The sequence below is a fragment of the Panthera pardus genome, unplaced genomic scaffold (genome assembly GCF_024362965.1).
Source record: "Panthera pardus isolate Hobbes unplaced genomic scaffold, ASM2436296v1 HiC_scaffold_7, whole genome shotgun sequence".
In the NCBI taxonomy this organism is placed as follows: domain Eukaryota; kingdom Metazoa; phylum Chordata; class Mammalia; order Carnivora; family Felidae; genus Panthera; species Panthera pardus.
Window position 1 is genome coordinate 23666778 of NW_026527002.1, and position 22644 is coordinate 23689421.

General features: G+C 37.4%; 1 protein-coding gene across 5 annotated transcripts in view; it reads left to right on the forward strand.

The window, feature by feature from the left end:
• GDAP1 (ganglioside induced differentiation associated protein 1) overlaps positions 1-20569 on the forward strand; it is a 45719-nt gene extending 25150 nt beyond the window's left edge. For 2 of the 5 annotated variants that reach the window (XM_019453308.2, XM_019453307.2), the window contains exons 4-8: positions 2095-2287; positions 12072-12245; positions 13479-13573; positions 16268-16382; positions 17382-20569. In XM_019453308.2, the coding sequence (XP_019308853.1) occupies positions 2095-2287; positions 12072-12245; positions 13479-13573; positions 16268-16382; positions 17382-17764 (960 nt within the window). In that variant the 3' untranslated portion in view covers positions 17765-20569. Of the gene's footprint in view, positions 1-1158; positions 1378-2094; positions 2288-12071; positions 12246-13478; positions 13574-16267; positions 16383-17381 lie in introns of those variants that run through there. The other 3 variants (XM_019453306.2, XM_053896628.1, XM_053896629.1) reach the window with 3 other exon arrangements.
• The last annotated feature ends 2075 nt before the right edge of the window (positions 20570-22644 follow it).

Genomic DNA, 22644 nt, shown 5'->3' on the forward strand with positions numbered 1-22644 from the left:
GGGTCATTTTGCATATTGAATTAACATATTAATTTATTAACCCATAGCTTATATCCATAAAAAGACATTTTAAAATCTTTAAAAATTATAAAAGAATTATAGAGAACAGTGAAGTGTTGTAAAGGGGAGGAAAGACCTCATGAGATTTTGTCTTTCCTTTTTGACCTGAGTTGCATACTTGCCTCTCTTTTCTTATAGAACCTTGTGTTCATTCTAAGGCTGACAGTTCTCATCTCTATTGTGTTGTCTATTGATATTGTTGTCTCTGCCACCAGACATTTCTTGAGTGCCGGGTCTTTGTATTCTCAGAGCCTACTGCATTGCTTGGAATGTAGTAGGTGTTCAGTAAGGATTTACTGAATGAGTTATACAAACATTCATTTTATGGTCATATTAACACATTGGCTAATAGAGAATTTTTATTAATTTAATATTATGCCAAATTTTAAGAGATCTACAATAATAACTAGTATAAAATTATGGTTTCACTCTGGCTATGAAGAGGATATTATAAAGCAACCGAACTTGTGAATATTATTGTCTACATCATGTCAGGCTATTTTGAGGGTTTAACATTGTATTTACCTATTTGTCAGGAGAACCTTATGGGTTAAAGAGAATTATCACCTCCACTTCAAAAACCAGTACATGAACCGGGGTAGTTCTGCTTTAAAAATTCTGTGTTTAACAACTAGGCTGTTTTAAGTCGTCGTTGGTTATGAGATCTATTATCATTTATTATTATTCCTTTGCATGACTCCATAAGAGCATCTTCTAATGAAAACTCAGGATCTTCACCCTGTTTTGTCAACCAGAGCTTCCTTTCCGCTTGGGGCACAAACCCTCCAAGAGGAAACCTAAGTATCCTAGGAAGTTGCTGCTTTTATACGTGAGCAACCTCTACTCCACCCTACCAAACCAATGAGTAATTTGCAGTCAACATTATTCATTACTAACTTTAGTATTCAGGGACTCTAATTTTAGATTATTTCCCCAAACACATCCACTTGCGCCTTTCATGTGTCTTCCACACGCCAGAGACTTCCAGGCGCGCAGACACGCCCGCATCTCGGCAGACGCGGCGCTGCAGCTTTCTTGCCGGTGAAACTACACTTCCCAGTGGTCTGTTCGTCCGCGCGAACCCATCTTTCCCGGATCCGGGCGGCAACTCGGAAAAACTAACGACGCTTTGCGGGGCAGTGTGGGTGGGAGAAATAAAGGGCCGACGGGCAAGGCCCTACTGTACTCGCGCACCCCAAAATGGCTCGGAAGCAGGACGAGCAGAGAGGGGGCGCGCCCTTGATGGCGGAAGGCAAGTCGGACGCGGAGGTTAGGCTCATTCTGTACCACTGGACACATTCTTTCAGCTCTCAAAAGGTAATTACAGGCCTCTGCTGGGGCGGGCGGCGCGGCTCGGGTTTCAGCACCGGGACAGCTCCCTCAGGGCTGTCTCGGGTACTTCAGCGCATCTGCAAGTAGGCCTCTAAAGCCCTAATCCGGGCAGGCGCTCCCTGAGGGCAGGGATGCGCGCTGCGAGCGAGCACGGATGATCAGTCTGGGATGGAAAGGGTATGACTCAGGCTTTGCCACACATGAGATGCGACCAAAAAAAAAAAAAAAAAAAAAGCATCACTTTAGGTATTCGGGCAGGAGGCCTTGTCCCCTGGGCTTAGGGGAGTGAGGCAGAGGGAAGTTCCTTCATGCAACCACATGCATAATTTACAGTTCCTTCTTTTACTCTTTCTGGTACGCATTCGCTCTCGTCAACAAGGCCTAGCACATCTATATATCAGATTCTTGTCTGGGGAGGACACATAATTAGGTTTAGGACGCAAAGATAGTAGTGGTGATGGAGAGTCACTGTGGAATAAATATAGCCAGAATTATTTTCATTCCTTATTTTATTATCCTAATTTATATGAGTAAGATGCTAGAATATATCTCACTTGTTAATTCCTAGACTAGGAATAGTTAAAAAGAATGTGGAGAATATTAATAACGAAGGGAAGCACAGAAAGTCTGCTTAATGGTATCCAGGATGTCATTTAATTCAAAGCCTACGTGTGTTGTAGTAACCAGTGTGAACTCTTTCAGGTGCGATTGGTAATTGCTGAAAAGGCATTGAAGTGCGAGGAACATGATGTAAGTCTGCCCCTGAGTGAGCACAATGAGCCTTGGTTTATGCGTTTGAACTCAACTGGAGAAGTGCCTGTCCTTATCCACGGGGAAAACATTATTTGTGAGGCCACTCAGATCATTGATTATCTTGAACAGACTTTCCTGGATGGTAATGTTAAGGCTATTTGTGATTTCTTGGATTTACTTTCAACACAAATATATATGTCCTCCCTTCCTTCCCTCCCTCCTTCCTTCCTCCCTCCCTCCCTCCCTCCCTCCCTCCCTCCCTTCCTTCCTTTTTTGGTTTTATGATGATGGTTTCATGCTAAAAACCTTTTCCATTTCCATAAGCACACAAATATAAAATAGGTCAATACCATAAATTTATGTAAGCCAGTGTAACTCCATTTAAAAGATTTTATATAAACTACAAATTTTAATGTTGGAACTTTCCTTTTAAATTCACTTCCGAAACACCTCTGTAGGTGTTTGGTTTGTGGTGATGAATTTTTAGCCTCCAAGTAAAAGTTCATAATTATTTGAAATGTACACTATGAAAATCAGCTTTATATAGTCTACCAAATAGTTCCACCTTAAACACCATAGGAGAAAAAAAGAGGAATCAAATGTAGGCAGGGGAGAATAGAATGTTGGTATATGTGGAGATCTTTGCTCTATAGTTTAAATTTATATCTTTTGTGAAGAATTTTAATACTTTGTAAAGTGCTTTTAAGTAATAATCATTTATTGACAGCCTGTTTTATGTCAGGTGCTTTATAATTCTGTTATATTTAGTCTTCAAAAGAACCCATCTGAGACAGGCATGATGGACTAGTTATTCCCACTGTACATGAGGAAAGAGAAACAAAGGGGTTGCCCAAGATAATGCAGATATTTAATGGCAGAGTGGGGCTGGGATGCAGGTCTTTCCTATCCATACCTTCATGTTATACCAGCTGTCTCCCATAGTCATTGCCACTTGTATATCATCTTGCTTGCTCCTGATGACAATCCTTTGAGATGAACTATATCTTGAATATTTACCAAAGATCATATAGCTGATCACTGGCACAACTGAGAGAACAGAAGGCTCCTAGCTTTCAGCTGAGTGCTCTTCTGAAAAAGAAGCTACACGAGATCTAGTTGCTTTCCATCTGCCACTAGTTACATTGATGTTAACTGGGCAGGATAAAACCAGAATATAACCCCACATTACTGGAAACTGAGAAAGGAACTTACTAGGCTAAAAAAGTGCCTGAGGTACTTAGAAGGAAAATAGGTATGGGACCTAAAAGTGTGTAGAGGGAAACCCAGGGAATTAGATTGACAGTGGGCTGCCCCTATTCTTATTCCAAGTGTTTGGTTTCCTAGGACTCTGATTGGAAGTTTTAATTAGAGTTGGCCATTGGTGTAAACCAAAGAGTTATTTTCTTTTTAAGATTAAAAAAAAAGTTTATTTATTTTTGAGAGAGAGAGAGAGCAGGGGAGGGGCAGGGAGAGAGGGAGACAGAATCCTAAGCAGGCTCCATGCTGTCAGCACAGAGCCAAACACAGGCCCAAACTCTTGAACTGTGAGATCATTATCTGAGCTGAAACCAAGAGTCAGACGCTTAACTGACTTGAGCCACCCAGGCGCCCCTAAACCAAAGAGTGTCATGAACTGTTTCTCCTTTATAATTACTTCCTATTCTTTATATCTATATGCTGGGGACAGTACTGAAAATGGTGGCAAATTGATTTAAGACAATTTTTCTCAACCTTGAGCTTTTTGGAAATGGACAGGTCTGTTAAGTAATTTGTATTTTTTGAGAGAAGTGGTTATAATGTGAATAAAGCAAAATCATGGTATAATAATTCTGTTTTAAATCATCAGAAGTCTCCAAAAGATACATAAATGGAAAATCATACTTAAATATCTTGTTGGCATCCTTTGAACTACTATTGCTAGCCATTCTCCACTTCTTCCTCCTCTTCTTGCATTCTTTCTTCTCTAAGATATTCAGTAATATAAAATGTTACTTTATGACATGGTAATGATTATTAGGCTTTCTTAAAGTGTTCGTTAGGCTTTTTATTTTGCTTTGATTATATAAAAACAAAACTGAAATACATTCTGAGCCCTACTCAAAGAAGGGAAATATTAAATTCTTCTTCTTACTACTTATGGAATCAGAGGAGAAGGCACTGTGGGCTAAATGTTAAGATGAAAATATGGAAACTAAGGACTTTAACTCTGGCTATACCAATAGAATAAACAATCAAGGATCCTAGCTCTTAGTCTGAAGTTGTGGCTAACTTGTTGCATATCCTTGGTGACTTGACTTCTCTGTTTATCCTCTTAGATTAGGTGATAGAGCTTTATCAAGTGCAGACATAAAGCAAGTCCAATAAACTCTTACCTAACTCTTTTCTCTTTCCCAGGAGAGTAGTCACTCCATTGGGAAGAGTTAAAAGAAGATTAAGGGACCCCAAACCCTTAGACATGAAGACAGCAAGAAAACAGTTATATAAATGAAGGCTAGTCTATTTAATTCTTTAAATGTTTATTTATTCTGAGAGAGGGAGATAGAATGGGGGAGGGGCAGAGAGAAAGGGAGAGAGAGAATCCTAAGCAGGCTCCATGCTAAGTATAGAGCTTGATCTTATGAACCCTGAGATGATGACTTAAGCTGAAACCAGGAATTGGATGCTCAACTGACTGATTCACACAGACACTCCAAATGAAAGGTAGTCTACAGATGAAGTTTATCCCAAAGTATTAAAATAAAAAATAAACATGTGTGGGTTATCACAATTATCATTAAGATAATTTATATTTGTCATTAAGAACTTATGGATATTAGGAAAAGAACCAGACAAGACAGATATTACTATCCTAATTGTCAAGGATGGGGTAAAGTGAATTCTAGCAATCCTTGCTACTTAAAGTGTGTTCCATTGACCAGCTGCATTGGTATCACCTGGAACTTGTTAGAAATGCAGAATCCTAAACTCTACTGCAGATCTCTTGAATCACAATTTGCATTTTAACAAGATCCTTAAGTGATTCATATATAAAGTTTCAGAAGCACTAATGCAGATTACTGTGTGTTAATTGCTTAAGCTGTAAGCAGCACTATAAATAACTTATATATACACACACATATAATTTTATATATATCTATACACATATATAACTTTTGAGTATCTCCGTTAAAAGGAACCAGCGTAAGTTTTACATTACTGAAGAATGGCTTTAACGCCTAAAAAAAAAAAAAAAAAAAAAAGAATCTATTGTGTACTGGGCATGGTTCTAGATATAACGTATCTTGGTTTAAGTAGAGCACTTCAGATTGTCTCAGAAGATACCCTTGTGGAACGAAGGACCAAATATGGCTGGATAAAAGTAATGTACAGTCAAACCACCATATTGAAGAATATTTATTTATAAATGTCTTGCACATGTTGCCCATTTAGCTAAAGATTTATCCTATATAATTTTATTACATTTATTTCAATTACTGGTAGACCACAGTAAACACCATAAGGTCAGAGGCAGTGTCTGTCTCACTAACAGCTGAATCCCCAGTTCTTCATATAGTGTTTCATATAAGCTCTTTAACAGGAGCTTAATTAATACTTCTGAATGATGAAAATGAATCATTAAAATGATTAAAATGCACTTTTGAAAACAGACGTGAGCCTGGACAGGGATCTCTACTGATGTCCTTATAGGTTTCTGTTCTCTGACTTGAGCCTAACAATTCTATAAATGACTTGAATAAGACATTGTGGAAATAAGGGATGACAAAAGCTGGGATAGTTAACGGCTAGCTTGTGAAATGTTTGTCATGGAACAATAAAAGGGAAAAATAATTAAGATGAAGTTTAACAAGACTAAATGTAGTATGTGCATTTTATTTTTAAAAATCAGCTGCATTAATGAAGGATGGGAGACCTAGCTTGCTAAAAAGTTATCAATAATTTAAGCTAATAATAAAAGGCTGGTATGATCTGAAGTTGTTTTAAAAGTATAGGTTCTATCTGGAACATGGCAAATTGTGAACTGGTCAGAATATGCAACATTTTGTTCAATTATGAGTGGAACTTAAAAGAACATTTACAACTTAGAATAATGAGTGAATTGATTTCATGAGATGTATAGTTGCCCATGATTATAAGAGGAGACTAAGTGAATTTATTCACCTGAAGAATATAGTCAACTGGTATCTCTTTTGCTGTTATTTGTCATATCTTATTTGCTTACCAGCTAGAAATTGTATTAAAAATGATGGCTTGCTGACCTGTAGACATTTCTCAACATTTGTATATAATTGCTATTTACATCCTTATGCTTTTGGGATAAGTCCATTAGATAGCTAATAGTATTAGGGGAGAAATCTGGTAGCCAAGGCAATCTTTTTCAAGTCTTAGCCTAAAAATAGTTAATATCTAAATTGGATGATGGCTTTTTTTTTTTTTTTGAAAGAAGCTATAGATGTAGATATCAGTGTTATTCTTGAGGTCAGAACATGGGTTAAACAAAGAATTTAGAAGTATTCAGTTATGGCTGCTCAACCAAGGGCTGGTGAAGAACAATCTCTTTATTCTTTTAGTAGCTATTTTTTGGGGGTGTTAATTGGTGCAAGGACCTGGAATATTTCAAAGATTCCTAATCATTGGAATCTTACTAATCTAAAAAGATAGTTTCATTCTATAAACTTGAAAATAATACCAAACCTGTCTTTACTACATGCGTGCGTGTGCTATTACTACTCACTTTTACAGACTTTTTCATGTACATGACACCTATTTCTCTTTGTGCATGTAAAGAAGAGTAGATATATTAAAGCATGAAATTCATTAAACTAGGTAAGGCATGATATGAAGCAAACTAGGGAAACTCAGGAACAGTGGACATAACAATTGAATATATGCACTATTAATATAGATTTAAAAATCTGGATATTTCTAATACTGTTCATAACCTCATTCAGTGAATTTAATCTGACCTTTAGATAACTTGAAAAAATGAGTATGAAATAACTACAAAATACTAGAACATTACTATTTATTATTGCCAAATGACTCAGTGGTAACTTGGAATCAAGGATCTCATATGGTGATATCGAATTTTGGTAATTTAATATAGAACAGTTCTCTGAAGATCATATCCGATACCTTAGGTCTGTATATACATCATTTATTCTTAGGAAATGGAATTTGGTTTGGAAATAAAGTATTCTGGTATGATATTAAAATATTGTTTATAAGTCTCATTAGGAAATATATTTTGTAGATAAAATCTTTGTCAATATCTATTGAATATCAACTCAGATTTTTAAAAAGAACATTAATTCTGAAGTCACCGTTACATTAAAAAGTTATTTATGTAAGGGTTTCCGATTATTCCAATTATACAATATTTTTGTATATTAATAAAAGCCTCTCATAAATAGTTGAATTACTTTATATGTATTTTAGCACATCTACTGAAATTGTAGAGTAGCACAAAGGTTCTAACCAAGTGTGGAGAAAATATGTGGTAAGGAAAAGAAAATGAACCTTTTAAAACTCATGATTGTGCCAACGAAAGTGGCTTTAAAAAGTAACTTCTTCTCCCCTCTTTGATTTGTCCAATTTCAGTGGACAGGTAGGGGTGTCAAAATGCAGAGACTCTGGTTCTATATTATGTGCAAACAATAATTGGAACAAACTGTCTGATAAAGGAGTTTTGCTCCCAATTACAAATGTTTCTGTTAAAAGCCTTAAATACCAATAAAGAGAAGTTAAACATTTAAGGTATAAAGCTTAGTGAAAATGATGGTATAAATTTGTCTTTGTCTCAGCAGATCATGACTGCATATAGTGAACTTCTGTAATTTGACATTATGTATTTTTTCCTCATCTGTGTTTAGATTTGATTGTTCTCATTGCAAAGTTGTAACAGCTTTGAATTGTAGTCAGTTTGTAACCATAACTTTTGCCTCAGGTTATAACTTATTTACATTATTATATTTTTTTAATAGCCTGGTGTTTGACTAGTTGAAGGGTACAGTTTTTTTTCTGCTACATGATGCATACCTTCTTATATATCGATGTCATCACAAAGTGATCTACTAAGTAAAATTAAAAAATCAGCAAAGGAGTAAAGATAGAAATGAGGTCTGTTTTCATTGAACTACTAATAGTAAGTAAGAACTGAAAATTATTCGAATAGACCTAGGGGGAAGTCTTTCTTGAAAACAAGACATAATTATGCCTTCTTTGTCTGCCATCACTGGGGAACGTAGGAAATCAGAGCAGTCAATGTAGTAAAATAATGGAAGCTTAGCCTGTAAGACCCTAAATTCTTTGAAATTTTTGCTCTTGGGTAAACAATGTAATATAAACAATGTAATTTTTTTTTAATGGCTCAAGGCCATGGTTTTTCTACAAGGCAGTATAGGGACTTGAGAATGTGGGGAACTGTTTGTCCCTGTTAAATAGCTGCAGAACACTTGCATTGTGTCTTTTCTTTCTGGTTTTAAAAAACTATGTTTTTCTCTCGTTATCTCATATTTCTGCTTTGTGTCTACCCGTCTGTTTCTAATTTGCTGCCAAAATTTTGGTGCAGTACAAGACCTGCCTTTGTCCCCTACTCAGTTCTTCTAGGAAGTCAGGTCTTCTGCCAATTTATTCATTTATTCTTAATTTTTTCTTCCAGCTTAGTCACTAATCCTGGTTTCCAGTACAGCAACCCTATTCCCTAATGCTGGAAACTCTTTTCAATGCCTGCTTCTTAAAAGTCCCCTGATTCCTTGCCCTGCCCCTTTAGGCCTTCTATTGCTTTTGCTTTTTCGCTCCTGACTGAGGTAGAATAGCAAGAACAGTTTTTATTTATTTATTTATTTATTTATTTATTTATTTATTTATTTATTTAATCAATCCCTACACCCAACGTGGGGCTTAATCTCATGACACCAAGATCAAGAATTGCATAGCTCTAAGCTAGCCAGGTGATCCCTTTTCTTCTTCTTCTCCTTTTAGTGTTCTAACACAAATGCTTTATAGAAGGATTGAAAAATAAAATAGAATGAGAGTGAGAGGGAAGATCTGTATAATTAAAAGGAAATTCCCAATTGCTTTTTGAAAAACTCTGTTTCCAGAGGCAGTGGACACTATTGTGCTTTGGTGTTGAGGAGGACAATGACCAACACATGGCAGGTGTTGCTCTGGAGGTCCTGGAAGAGAGACCGTGAGGCTGGATGAGAGCTTTGGTTCAGTGGATATTTTATGGTCTGACAAAGTGTTAGAGGAGACAGTTGTATTGTAATGGTGCCTTGAGTAGAAGAAACTTATTTTCATGGATTTAAACATTTATATTCCTTTGAGAACTCAGGCATAGGCAGATGGAACTTCCCCAGAAAGCAATTACTAGACAGTGTTTTTCCTGCTTTTATTCACTTTCCCAGAAGGAAGTGGTATGCTCTTCTGAAGACATGCCCCAGGCCTGGCACCAGAAAGTAGCCTGAGCCACTGGCCATAAATTTAACCACTTGTAAGCATTTTAAAATGCTGTACCATTTTTGGTTATTAACTTGAGGTTTTTGGACCCTCAGAGCAGTGGTTCTTAAACTGTTTGGTTTCCAGGCCCCTTTATCATAAAAGTTATGGAGAACACTGGAGAGCTTTAGTTTCTGTGGGCTGTATCTATCAACATTTACCAAATTAGAAATTAAAACTGAGAAAAATTTGAAACACGCAAATACATAAGCCCACACCTCATTAACTGTCAGAGTGATGGAGCCATCACATGTCCTGTAGCCTCTGGAAAACTCTGCTGTATCCTTGAGAGAGAATAGGAGTGAAAAACCAATTAACATTGTAGTATTACTATGAAAGTAGCTTTGACTTTGTGGACCCCCTGAGGGTGTCTTGGGGAAGCCCAGGGATTCTTAGACCACGCTTTGAGAACTGTTGCCCTTAGTGGTCTATGAATAGCATTCAGGAGATTTGAGATCCTAGAGGAGAAAAATTATTATATCTTTATTTTCACTAATTTCCAACAGAAACATTACTTCCTTTCATTTCTAGTGTAGGGATAAACCACAGCAATTGATCAGGAGTGCCTGTGACTTTGTTACCAATAGAAATCACAGGTATGTTCATAGCATATCAAGTTATTGTAGATATCTTAAAAATAACTTATGCTCATAATTACTTTGAAATTATGGTAGTTATTAGACCTGCTTCTAGATATTGTTAATGTGTTAAAAAAAAGGCACCCATACTAATGTTTTATAATTTAAAAATAATTTGATAAATATATTTCAATATAATCAATTTCCTTTGCAATTCTATGTCTTGTATGCACTTAAGGACATTAGGTTAAGAACTCTTTAGTATTTCAAGGGCCTGAGAAGGACTCCAGTCTGTTGTCCTTATGGAAATTTCTACCATGCATTGGTTGGGATCTTAGTGATAAACTGAAATCCTCAAAGATCACCAAGGAAGTGTGCTCTAGTTGGGTAAATTCACTGTTGACAAGCAGTATGTGGCTGACACTTCATTCTCAGTTATTCCAATGTAGATTTCGGAGTTGGACTTCCCAGCAGGGAATTAGATATTTGTCTGCTGGTTTGAGGAGTAATCCATCTTATTTTTTCTTAGAGAGTCAGAAATAGTCTATTGGCTTAAAAAACTTGTTCCACTTGGATTATGGCATTATGAGATCTTGTCTGAAATGCTCTGCAACCAACTCTGAATTGTCAACACTTATAAATGAGTGTGGGGTGCTCAAAAGGATTCTAAATTAAATAACCCAAACTAAGAAATAAATTAATAAAATTGAGGCTGTTCTTTTTACTTGTTGGAATAAGCTTGTTGGCATTTTTCAGGGCCTGTTTCAGGGTCAAAAGTAAGAAGTGATTCTGAAGGGACATAGCCCTGATCTTTGGATCATTTGGTTCATATTTATTCTTTTTAGATAATCTGTGAATTGTGAACCCTTTAGAGATGTTACAATAATGTTATAAGACAGAGCACTGCATTAGGACTTACTGACTTTAGTTGTTGTTCTGCCTTTAATTAGCTGTGGGATCTTGGGGAGAATGCCTCAGCCTCTATGTCTCAGTGTCTTTGTTAACTGCTGCAGAGCTTCTCCAGCTCAAACATTCTATAGCAACTAGAAATTTGGGAATATGTTCATTAGTTGAAACTTACTGAACATCTACTATGAGCCAAACATTATATTAGGCACTGGGAACTCAACAGAGAACAGTACATGGTCCCTGCCTTCAAGTAGTCTAGAGTTTAACCAGCACATGAGGATTCATGCAGAACCCACTTTCTAGAGATAAAATACTAGAAATTCATGGTGAATTCTGTGAAGATTGTCAATTCACATTCACCTAGCATCAGCAGGGCTACTCTTGGTATTAATTGGAACCTCAGAAAGAGTGGTCCTTGTTTATCTTTCCATAATGGTCTTTCATTCACCTAACCAACCTCTATCAATGGCCTAAAGTATAATGGACACTGTGGTAGACCCTAGGTCATAGGCTCTCTGCCCTGAAGAAGCTCATGGGTCAAAAAGATACAAACAACTAAGGTGATAAGGCTATGAAGGTATACGTACAAGGTATTTTGCATGTACCGAGGAGGTACATTTGACCCAATCAGATATTGGTGGTTGTAGGATGTTAGGGAATGTTCCACAGAGGAGTTGGCATAAATAACTGGACCTTGAGGGTTGAGTAGCAATTTGTAAGGTAGAGAAGTGAGAGAACTGCAGTGTGATCATTGTTTGGGATCTAGCCTCGTACATCTGCCCATTTCAAATTTTGAATATCTGGGTGGGGGAGATACCATCTTTTAAATGCCTTGATATAATATTGAAAACATTGATGAGGAGATTTGGGTTTTTGATTTTGCTTTTGGATGTAACATCTCATTTGTAACTTTTTCTTCAATGTTTGTATATATGTTTTTAGAAAAAACACCCAGGTTAATGCCTGATAAGGGAAGCATGTATTATCCACGGGTGCAACATTATCGAGAACTTCTTGACTCATTGCCAATGGATGCCTATACACATGGCTGCATTTTACATCCTGAGCTAACTGTGGACTCCATGATCCCAGCTTATGCAACCACAAGGATTCGCAGTATGTAATGATCTTAAAGACTTGGAATTCTATCTCAAGTTTCTTTTAATTCGTTTTTGAGAACTGGCACATCTCATGAAGACCTGGGCACAGGGTTGTTGAGTTTGTTGCATGGATGCTCATGTTACAGATTGGTCCATGCACTAGATTAATATGTGCTTCAGCTGTTCAGCTGGACTTTTATTATCTATAGGAGCTGATTTTCCAGCTCCTAGTCTTGAGGGCCACGTTTGGATAAAACTCAGAGGCCTGTGGAAAAGAAAAGAACATAACATGTTCTAACAGACATGTGGACTAAGAATCATGAAATCTGGAAACTGCTGGGGATTAAGGGGAACTGAGTTCACATTTCTTGTCCTTAATTCTTGTTTCATTACGTGAGGGAGCCAGACTGCAGGCTGTGTAACCATTATTCTACCTCTAAATTCAATGATTTGGGATTGATTTGAGTTGTGATAACCAGCTCTCTCCTTTTCTGAGGACAGAGTATGGTCAGTGCATGGGATGTGGAGAAGGAGATGTGCTCTATGGCACATGTGACTGGGATAGGAAAGTAAGGGAAGGTGGCTGTGGTCAGACTCTGGGGATGTTTGACTAGAAACACTCAAATGCAGATCTTCTAATTCCAGAAACTACATTCTTTCCATTACATCATATCTCACCTTTATAATTCTTTTAATGTTACTTTTCTTTCATTTTGTACTTTTCCACCTTTTTCTCCTCTTCTTTCCCCGTCCTCCTTTTCCTCTTCCCACTTTACCTTCTTGTTCCTCCTCCTTCCCTACATAAATACTCATTATATGATTTGAAACAAGTGTTATGACTATAATTCCATCATTTAGAGTTAATATTTTTTCAAATGAGTCTTTTGCCTTCCCTTCATATAGAAATCCATTATAGAAAACTTGAAAGGTATTGAAAGATAGAACAACTACTGAGCACTGAGCACTTCTAATGTGCTGGCCTTGCTCTGAGTGCTTTCCTGGGTGTCTCACATTTAATCCTTAGTCTATGCAGCAGATGCTCTGAGAAGCATTTGAGAAAACTGAAATTAAAACTGAATCATTTTCTTGCATTTGAGAAAACTGAGGCACAGAGAGGGTAAGGCCATGGCAGAGGGAGGGGGTGAATCCCAGAGCTCATGTTCTTACCATGGAGTTTCCCAGTTTCTCCTTGTTTCTTGTGTAGAAGGGAGGAAATAACTTACTATTTCAAAAATGATTTTGTTCTCAGGCCAAATTGGTAACACAGAATCTGAACTGAAAAAACTTGCTGAAGAAAACCCAGATTTACAAGAGGCATACATCGCAAAACAGAAGCGACTTAAAGTGAGTAAGCCAGGCTGTCCTCAATTGACATCCACTGTTTGTATTAAATGTTCCACTTTTGGTAAAGTATCACTATTTCTAGAACATCTTCACTTAAATATTGCAGGTCACCTGTGCATGTTACCTTTGGCTTATGCTCTGCTTTTAGAAAGAAGTTTTCTTTGTTAGATTTGATATTCAAACCTAATGACGGTTGCCTATAAAAAGGCAGGTATTGCCCATGCTGGTTGCCAAGGAAAGTTATAAAACGTAAAAAGCAAGTTCATAATATGTACTGGGAATCTGTCACTTCAGGTATTCCACTTAGCTAGACCTTTGACTTTTGTTTTTTAATACCAATAAGGCAATTGGCAAGCTTATTCTATATATACTCCCCTCCCTCATTTTTTTTTCTTTTTATCTTTCACCCATTTCTTCCTCCTCTAACCTCCACCTCTGGCAACCATCAATCTGTTCTCTGTCTCTGTGAGCTTGGTGTTTTGTCTTGTTGTTGTTGCTTTTAGATATCACATATAAGAGAGATCCCACAGTATTTGTCTTTCTCTGTCTGACCTATTTTACTTAGCATAATGCCCTTGAGGTCCATTTATGTTATTGAAAATAGCAAAATTTCATTTTTTATGCTTGAATAATACTGCATTGTGTGTATATACCACATCTATTCATTCATCCATGGATGGACACTTAGGTTGTTTCCATATCTTGGATATTGTAAATGAAGTTGCAAAGAACCTGGGGTGCATACATCTTTTCAAGTTAGTGTTTTCATTTTTTTTTTTTTTTTTTTGGATAAATACCCAGAAGTAGAATTGCTGGATCACCTGGTGGTTCTGTTTTTAATTTTTTGAGGAACCTCTATTCTGTTTTCCATAATGGCTGTACCAGTTTACATTCCCACCACTTACTACTTGCCTTTTTGATAATAGCCATTCTAATGGGTGTGAGGTGATATCTTGTGGTTTTGATTTGCATTTCCCTGATAATTAGTGATGTTGAGCATCTTTTTATGTACCTGTTGGCCATCTGTATGTCTTCTTTGGAAAAGTGTCTGTTCAGATCCTCTGCACGTTTTAAAATCAGAGTTTTTTTTGTTATTGTGTTTAGGAGTTCTTGATATATTTTGCACGTTAGCCCTTATCATACATGTAATTTGCAAGTATTTTCCCCCATTTAATAGTCTGCCTTTTCATTTTATTGATGGTTTTCTCTGTTGTGCAGAAACTTTTTAGTTAGATGCTGTCCCACTTGTTTACTTTTGCTTTTGTGTCTTTTGTTTTTGGTGTCAGATTCATAAAATTATTGCCAAGACCTGTCAAGGAGTTTACCACCTATGTTTCCTTCTAGGAGCTTTCTAGTTTTAAATCTTATGTTCAAGGCTTTAATCCATTTTCAGTTAATCCATTTTGACTTGCCTGCCTCCTAAGGAGGCCGTGGGCTTTGATTCATCAGTTACAGTCAGCCTTTCTCTCTCTAGTGATTCTTTCCTCATGGTCCAAGAATACATGCACGCTTCTCGCACATTAAAAATGTAGCCAACATCAACACTCTTCGCCCTCCTCAACCTCCCATCTTCCGTCATCTTATCTTAGATAAGGGAGCTTCTCAAAGGAAATGACTTCATACACAGCACCCCTTACTTTCCACTCTTTGAAAGAAGAGAATTTTTTTGATAGAATTATCTTTGCCTTTATTTATTTTTAATGAAATTTATTGTCAAATTGGTTTCCATACAACACCCAGTGCTCATCCCAACAGTTGCCCTCCTCAATGCCCATCATCCACTTCCCCTTCCCTACCACCCCCCCCATCAACTCTCAGTTTATTCTTTTTTAAGAGTCTCTTATGGTTTGCCTAAGTTTTTTTTTTTCCTTCCCCTCCCCCATGGTCTTCTGTTAAGTTTCTCAGGATCTACCTAAGACTGAAACTATATGGTATCTGTCTTTCTCTGTATGACTTATTTCACTTAGCATAACACCCTCCAGTTCCATCCACATTGCTACAAAAGGCCATATTTCATTCTCTCTCGTTGCCATATAGTATTCCATTGTATGTATAAACCACAATTTCTTTATCCATTCATCAGTTGACGGAAATTTAGGCTCTTTCCATAATTTGGCTATTGTTGAAAGTGCTGCTATAAACGTTGGGGTACAAGTGCCCCTATGCATCAGCACTCCTGTATCCCTTGGGTAAATTTTAGCAGTGCTATTGCTGGGTCATAGGGTAGATCTAGTTTTAATTTTTTGAGGAACCTCCACACTGTTTTCCAGAGTGGCTGCACCAGTTGGCATTCCCACCAAAAGTGCAAGAGTTCCCGTTTCTCAGGAACCCACTCTTCTTAATTCTCTGCATTCCTCGTGCCTGACCCTTCAGTCCTTCATTCCTCGAAAGCTGCTGAAGTTCCATTCATTAGTTGGGGTTGAGAGGAGTCCCTTTGTGCCCCTCATATTCCTTGCCATTTCTGGTCCACTGGTCCCACAGGGGTTGCCAGTGAGCATTGGATCTGGCCCGTGGAGTATTCTCCAAGCCAGAGTATTTTCCCTCAAGTTTGCTTTTGCTTTAACATTATTCTGTATCTTCTCATTGTCTCAAATAAACAGACTCCAGCTCTGGAAGAGTTTATATCTGCTTTGCTCTATATTGATTGCTTTTTTGCAGGCATCAATAACCTCTTTTGTTATTTTTGCTAATTAGTCAAAGCTTCTTGACCATGACAATGTCAAATATTTGAAGAAAATTCTTGATGAATTGGAGAAAGTCTTGGATCAGGTTGAAACTGAGTTGCAAAGAAGAAATGAAGAAACTCCAGGTAGGTTCTCATTTGTGGGTTTTTTTTTTCTCTTTTGCTGGACACCAGGCTATTTATGGGAATACTTTTAGATTTTGCCAAAAACATCCTGTAATCTGTTTTTATTATTTTTATTCATGGGCAGTTTAAATTATCATGGCAACAATAGTACTGAACTCAGCAAAACCCAGGCATCTCATGGTATTCCAGTCTGTGTATATGTGAAATGTGACTGGTGGGGGATTTTTCCGCACAATTTGAAGTTATAGCTGGGAGATTCCTACTTAGCCCATTTCACACATTTGTAATTACAGTAGTTCATTTGGTTGAATAACCTGAGTAGTTGCTTGAATGGTCCCTCTAGTTTCTGGGCAGGGACAGTACTTCCAATCTGGAGTATAAAACAGGTCCTGGCCTGTGTATATCTGCAGGTTGGCTGGTGAGCATCCGTGTATTGTACTTTGGGGCTTAAGTGCATCACCAAGCCATTGCCCAGGTACATGCACATGGACCATTTGTGCCATTCTAATTGGCAACAAAGTTGAAGACCATGTTATGTGAAAGTTGCTTCCCAATAGGAACTTCTGCTTTATATAAGTAACTAGGAGCAGCAGTCACTTGAGTGACATTTCAGTCCCAATTTTATGGGTGTTTCTAAAGCTTATCTGCTGTTTTCCTAAACCAGGAAGAAAGATCTGTTGACTCCTCTGGGTTGGAGGCTCTCACTTCCTCAGAATCCTTTTGAAAATGAAAGGCTTTGAGCTCAAATGGCTCTAGTTTGACCCAGGGATGTAGGTAACTGACAGATATCAAGCAAATTTCCCTTAGCTTGGGATACATTGGCATGGGCTTTGTTTTAGGATACAATTACTTGCTGAGTTTGATTGTCAAGAAAACGTACCATGGCCTTCATCGTTTGCTGTACTCACACTCGCCCTCAAGACCGAGATAAAAGATGCCAGCCAGAGTCTCTCTGTACAGCACTTGCCCCTAACTCTCCGTGTCCCTTTCTCTGATTAGAAGAGGGCCGCCAGCCTTGGCTCTGCGGAGAATCCTTCACCCTGGCAGACGTTTCACTCGCTGTCACATTGCATCGGCTGAAGTTCCTGGGGTTTGCGAGGAGAAACTGGGGAAATGGAAAGCGACCAAACTTGGAAACCTATTACGAACGTGTCTTGAAGAGAAAAACATTTAACAAGGTTTTAGGACATGTCAACAATATATTAATCTCTGCAGTGCTGCCAACAGCATTCCGGGTGGCCAAGAAAAGGGCCCCAAAAGTTCTTGGCACCACCCTTGTGGTTGGTTTGCTCGCAGGAATGGGATATTTTGCTTTTATGCTTTTCAGAAAGAGACTTGGCAGCATGATATTAGCACTTAGACCCAGACCAAATTATTTCTAGGCTTGTAGGGATCTCATGGTGGCAACTCATCCAGCTATTCAACTAGACCCTTGTCCACTCTTCCAGGCCCAGTGGAGAATGACCCTGGGCAATTAGTAAAAAGCATAATTTACTTTACTCTTTGGATAGTTTATGTGGGGAGAGGAGATAATGAAAGTGTTTTTGTGGGCTGGTAACTTTGAGGTCACTTATTTGAAAACCTGAACTAATCCATCCTTAAAGTGTGCAAGGTCAAGATAACGTAAATGTGACAGAGAATCAGACCTTCAACTCAAAATGTCAGTTCAAGTTCTGAATTATTCTGGGGGAGAAGGTTCTTACTATAAGCAGACAGTAATAGCCTGTGATTGCCCATAGCTGTTCATTTGAGACTATCTGGATGTGCTGAGTGTTGAGTAGTTAGCAACATTTTCCACTGGAAATTCAGAGATCACCTTTGTTTTAAACCAGTTCAGATAGTGGCAGGGGCACAGCAGCACGTCATATGATCACTGTTAGCTTCAGGCAGAAATAAGTAACACAAAGGGAACAGGGAGAAGGACAAGAGGGAAAATGAAGTCTATAGTGAAGAGCGGTAGAAGGCAACTGCCAGGTGCCTCCAACACAATTCATGGCTGCCTGTCCCCTTAGTAAACATTACATTTGACTACTTGTGGCCATTGCCCACATATCTTCCTGTATGAGAAACTTGGGAAGAGACTAGGGAGTTACTGGGGGAGTGGACTGGAGAAAACCCTGGGCTTTACACTCAGAGCTCCTCATCTGACCTTAGTATTAATTTTAAATGCATATGAATCACACTCATTATTTTAATAAGATTAACCGCTTATGTACTTGGGTGTGAAATGCCTACTGGAACATTTCTGCTTAGCATTTACATGATATAAAATGGTTCCTTTCTTTTCCTCATAGTTCCCTAATTGGATGCTGCCTGAGAAATATCACTCCTATGGACCGTTTTCTCCAGTCACTGGGGGTCTTGCCTTCTACAGCCTCTTTTAGCACACAAGTGGGAGTCAGGTGAAGGTCCCTGCTAATCCCTAGCATGGCACGTGGCTAGGTAGTAGGTGTTTGAATGATCTGGGAGCACTAAATATGCTTATTCTGATTTTGAAGAAGCTGGTGTGTTAAAAAACTGTTGTCTAGGCCTTGCATCTGTTTATTGTTATTAGCAGGGCCTTAAAAGGTGAAAGAGAAAGAAAAAGTTAAAGAGAAAGAGAAAAGTGTAGTCTTAGCGCATTAGGGGAAATGAAATAAGCCAATAGTGATGTCCACTTGTATTCTTCATGTGTGTCTAGGCATTTCAGGGGTACCTCAGTCCATCTGGAAGGGATAATCCCAGTGTGTCCCATGAACAACTATGGAATCATACAGTTTGTGCTTAGGAAAAATTTTTCATGGTGACAGCAAGATACAGTTTCCCTGGCATTGCCCTGAAAGGAATTGGGGGGATAGTTTTAGGTCTCTGGCAGGAAGTATGTATAGAGAATGATGAGCTAAGGTTCAAGAAAATAACAAAAGCTTGGATTGCCTCAGGCTGGCTCTGCAAAATAGCCAAAGAATGTACTGACTTTTTTTATTAATAGGAAACAGTCAAACTTAGGAAACAATGACTTTTGATGGTAAAATGAGTCTATAATTCCATTTCATGAATCTGTTTTTAGAAAATCTTGAGGAAATGGGTGTTCCTTGTTTACAAAAATTGATAACATCTCAGTGTAAACTTAATCCAATAATAACGAACAGACTGGCAGCTTTTAGAATGTCTTAATTTTGCCCCTCCCGTGCACTGTCATATAGAGTAGTTGGATTTGTTTGTTGCTGGGACCTTCCAATCCCTATGTTCATAAAAGAGCCACAAAACTGATTATTCAGTAGTTTATAGTGTTTCAGAGATCTTTATATCACCCTGCGAGAAGCAAGAATTCAGACATGAAGAAGACAAAGTCGGATTTTTATAAAAATCTACAAAGGGTATTTACCTATGTAAAAGTTGTTGATCAAGAATAAAGATTAGAAGCCCAGTGCTGGCTTTTCCTTAAATTTACTGAATCAGAGAAAGTCCACTGGGAAGTATAATTTTCTGATACGGTTTCATTGGAAATATGCTTGTGTCAATATTAAAGATGATGCATCATGGTGATTTCACTTGTTTCATGCATACCCATGGGTTTAGACTTATAAAATGTTAGGGGACATAATGACCACTAGATGGCACTGTTCACATAGTAGTCTGAGATCAGGCATTCTTTAGGTTCAGCAAACCTAAAATTGCTCAAGTGAAGATAAACATTAATGACCTTAGTTTCTGAAATGAGGGCATCTTCATCAGATCATTCATCTGTACAAAAGCTTGAGGCACATGTAGTATTGATTTCTAATGCTTTAGAAGGGATAACAGTACCACACAATGTCAAACTAAAGAGCTAAACATATACTATTAGCAAAATAAGCACTTTTATCTATTTTGTTTCAAGACCTTTGGTGACTGGCCAGTGTGCTCCTCAGTTTCCAAAGTTTGTATAAATACCATAATTATAAAAATGTCTGAGGTACTAAATTTAGGTTGACTGTGTATGTCTTAATACATAAATACTATTTTATTGTTATTGCAATTATATGCCTTTTGAATCTGTTTTCCTTAATTGCAGATAGTTATAAATGCTTGCTTGATTTTTAGTTATTATTGATATTGACACCAGAGTTGTAGATATTTTGGTGTTGTTTAATGTAATAGATCAAGATACTATTCTACTTGTAAGATCAATAAAAGTAATTGGATAATCAATATGAACTATAAAAGTACCAATTTTGTAATCTTTTTTGAGAAAACAGATTTATTGGGGCACGTGGGTGACTCAGTTGATTGAGTGTCCAACTTCGGCTTATGATCTCAGGGTTTGTGGGTTTGAGCCCTGCATTGGGCTCTCTGCTGTCAGTGTGGAGCCACTTTGGATCCTCTGTCCCCCTCTTTCTCTGCACCTGCCCCTCTCATGCTTGCTCGCTTTCTCAAAAAACAACAAAAAAACCCAAGATTTATTTTCATTTAAAATCAAAGTATACTGTGCTAATTGGAAGGAGTAAAATAAGCAGAAATTAGGTATTCAATATATTTAGCTTACAAGATGGCATATTTTCCTTATAACAATTACTGACTCATGATTTATTTAAATACACAATTTTATCATTAAAATGAGTGTCAGCTTAAAGAATAACATATTGCTGTTGACCATTAAAGAGATTATTTGGCAGCTACCTAATGGGATAGGCATGAAAATGATAAATACCAAGAGAATATTGTTTTTTCAAAATAGTTTTGTTACATTTTTACTGGGTTTCAAAGATTACTTTTATGATATTTATGTATATTTTTGATAGAGCTCTTTTATTGAGTTATGGGTTATGGATATTCAAGTTACCATCCATATTTCTAGCCTTGCGAAGCTTAACCATTATTCTAATCATCAAAAGAAACTGAATACTACTTTTATTTTACAATGAACAAAGCAAATGAGAACCTAATTGACTTTATTTTCCCTGAATTTGCTAGCAAATCAAAAAGCAACAATATTGACTACCCATGGAAAGGCAAATGATGTCATATGCTCAGAAAAGGAAAAGACACCATGGACACAAAAGTCAATGCAATGAGTGAATTGATATTTACTCACAACCTTCATATTGTTTATGCCAAATATTTGGCTCATTTATATTGTTATTCTCTATGTATTCATATCAGAATGTTTTGATTTTCTAATTTACCACACTTGTGGTAACCCAACACTAGATAGGATTCCAAACCAAGTAAGGAAGTATAATTTCTAGAGTGAGGATAATAGTTTTAATTGTGTATGACATTGTGAAAATGGATAGGGGAGAGAAAGAGAACTCACTTCATGGATTAGAAGGGTAGTGCATTGATGAAAGAAATATCTTAGATTACTTGCATTTGAGTTGAGCCCTGGATTTTGTCTTAGGAGAGAGGAAGGACTGACATATGGGTCAAAAGCAGCAGGGTAGAGCAGGCTCTGAGGTATATGATGACAAGAACATGTGGAGCTTGAGACAAAACATACTTATGATGAGCCCTGATCTCCTCTGATTCCACTAGGCAGTGTATCTCATCCAGAAAACCTCATCATAAAGCTCGTTTGGGAAGGTTAGAATTTTTTTTTCAGCATTTTACTGTACTCATTATTTACACATTGACTCCTTGATTACAAGGTGCTGTCTTTAAATTCCCTTATTAAGAGAAACCGATAGTATGGATGAAAATATAAAGATGTTAATGAAATGTAATGCAAAGTGTCAGGTTTCCATGCTAACAGAAATATTCACATCCATGTATATAAGTTAATTCCTAATCAATCAGATAGGTAAATTTTCAGGCATGTGGCTAGTACATATACCTTTTTGTATCATCAGATTAAGGTGTCTTTTGAATTTAAGAATCTGATATTCAACAAAGTCACAAACATCAAATATACATAATAAAAATATAATGATGATATACTTTTAGTGATTCCATTTATTAAGGTCAGTGAACAAAAAAAGTAAAGATTTACACTGAAAAATTGATATGAACTAAAAATGATTAGCATTAAAAGCAGAGATGGCTATGTTGTAAAAATGACTGCAGATTGTGCTCATTTCTTTGCAATGTGATGTTACAGATCATCTTGTCAGAAATACCATCCTCAGAGCATGACTATAGTAGGCTCACCAGAAACCAGAGATATTAGACATCAAGTAGTGATGAAAGTCACTAGAGGTCCTTGTTAATACCTTGTTAATCCTCCAGGCAGAAGTAAGGACTATGCCCTCAAGTAAGTTAGAAGAAAGTTTTTCAACCTTGTCACTACTGATATTGTGGGCCAGGT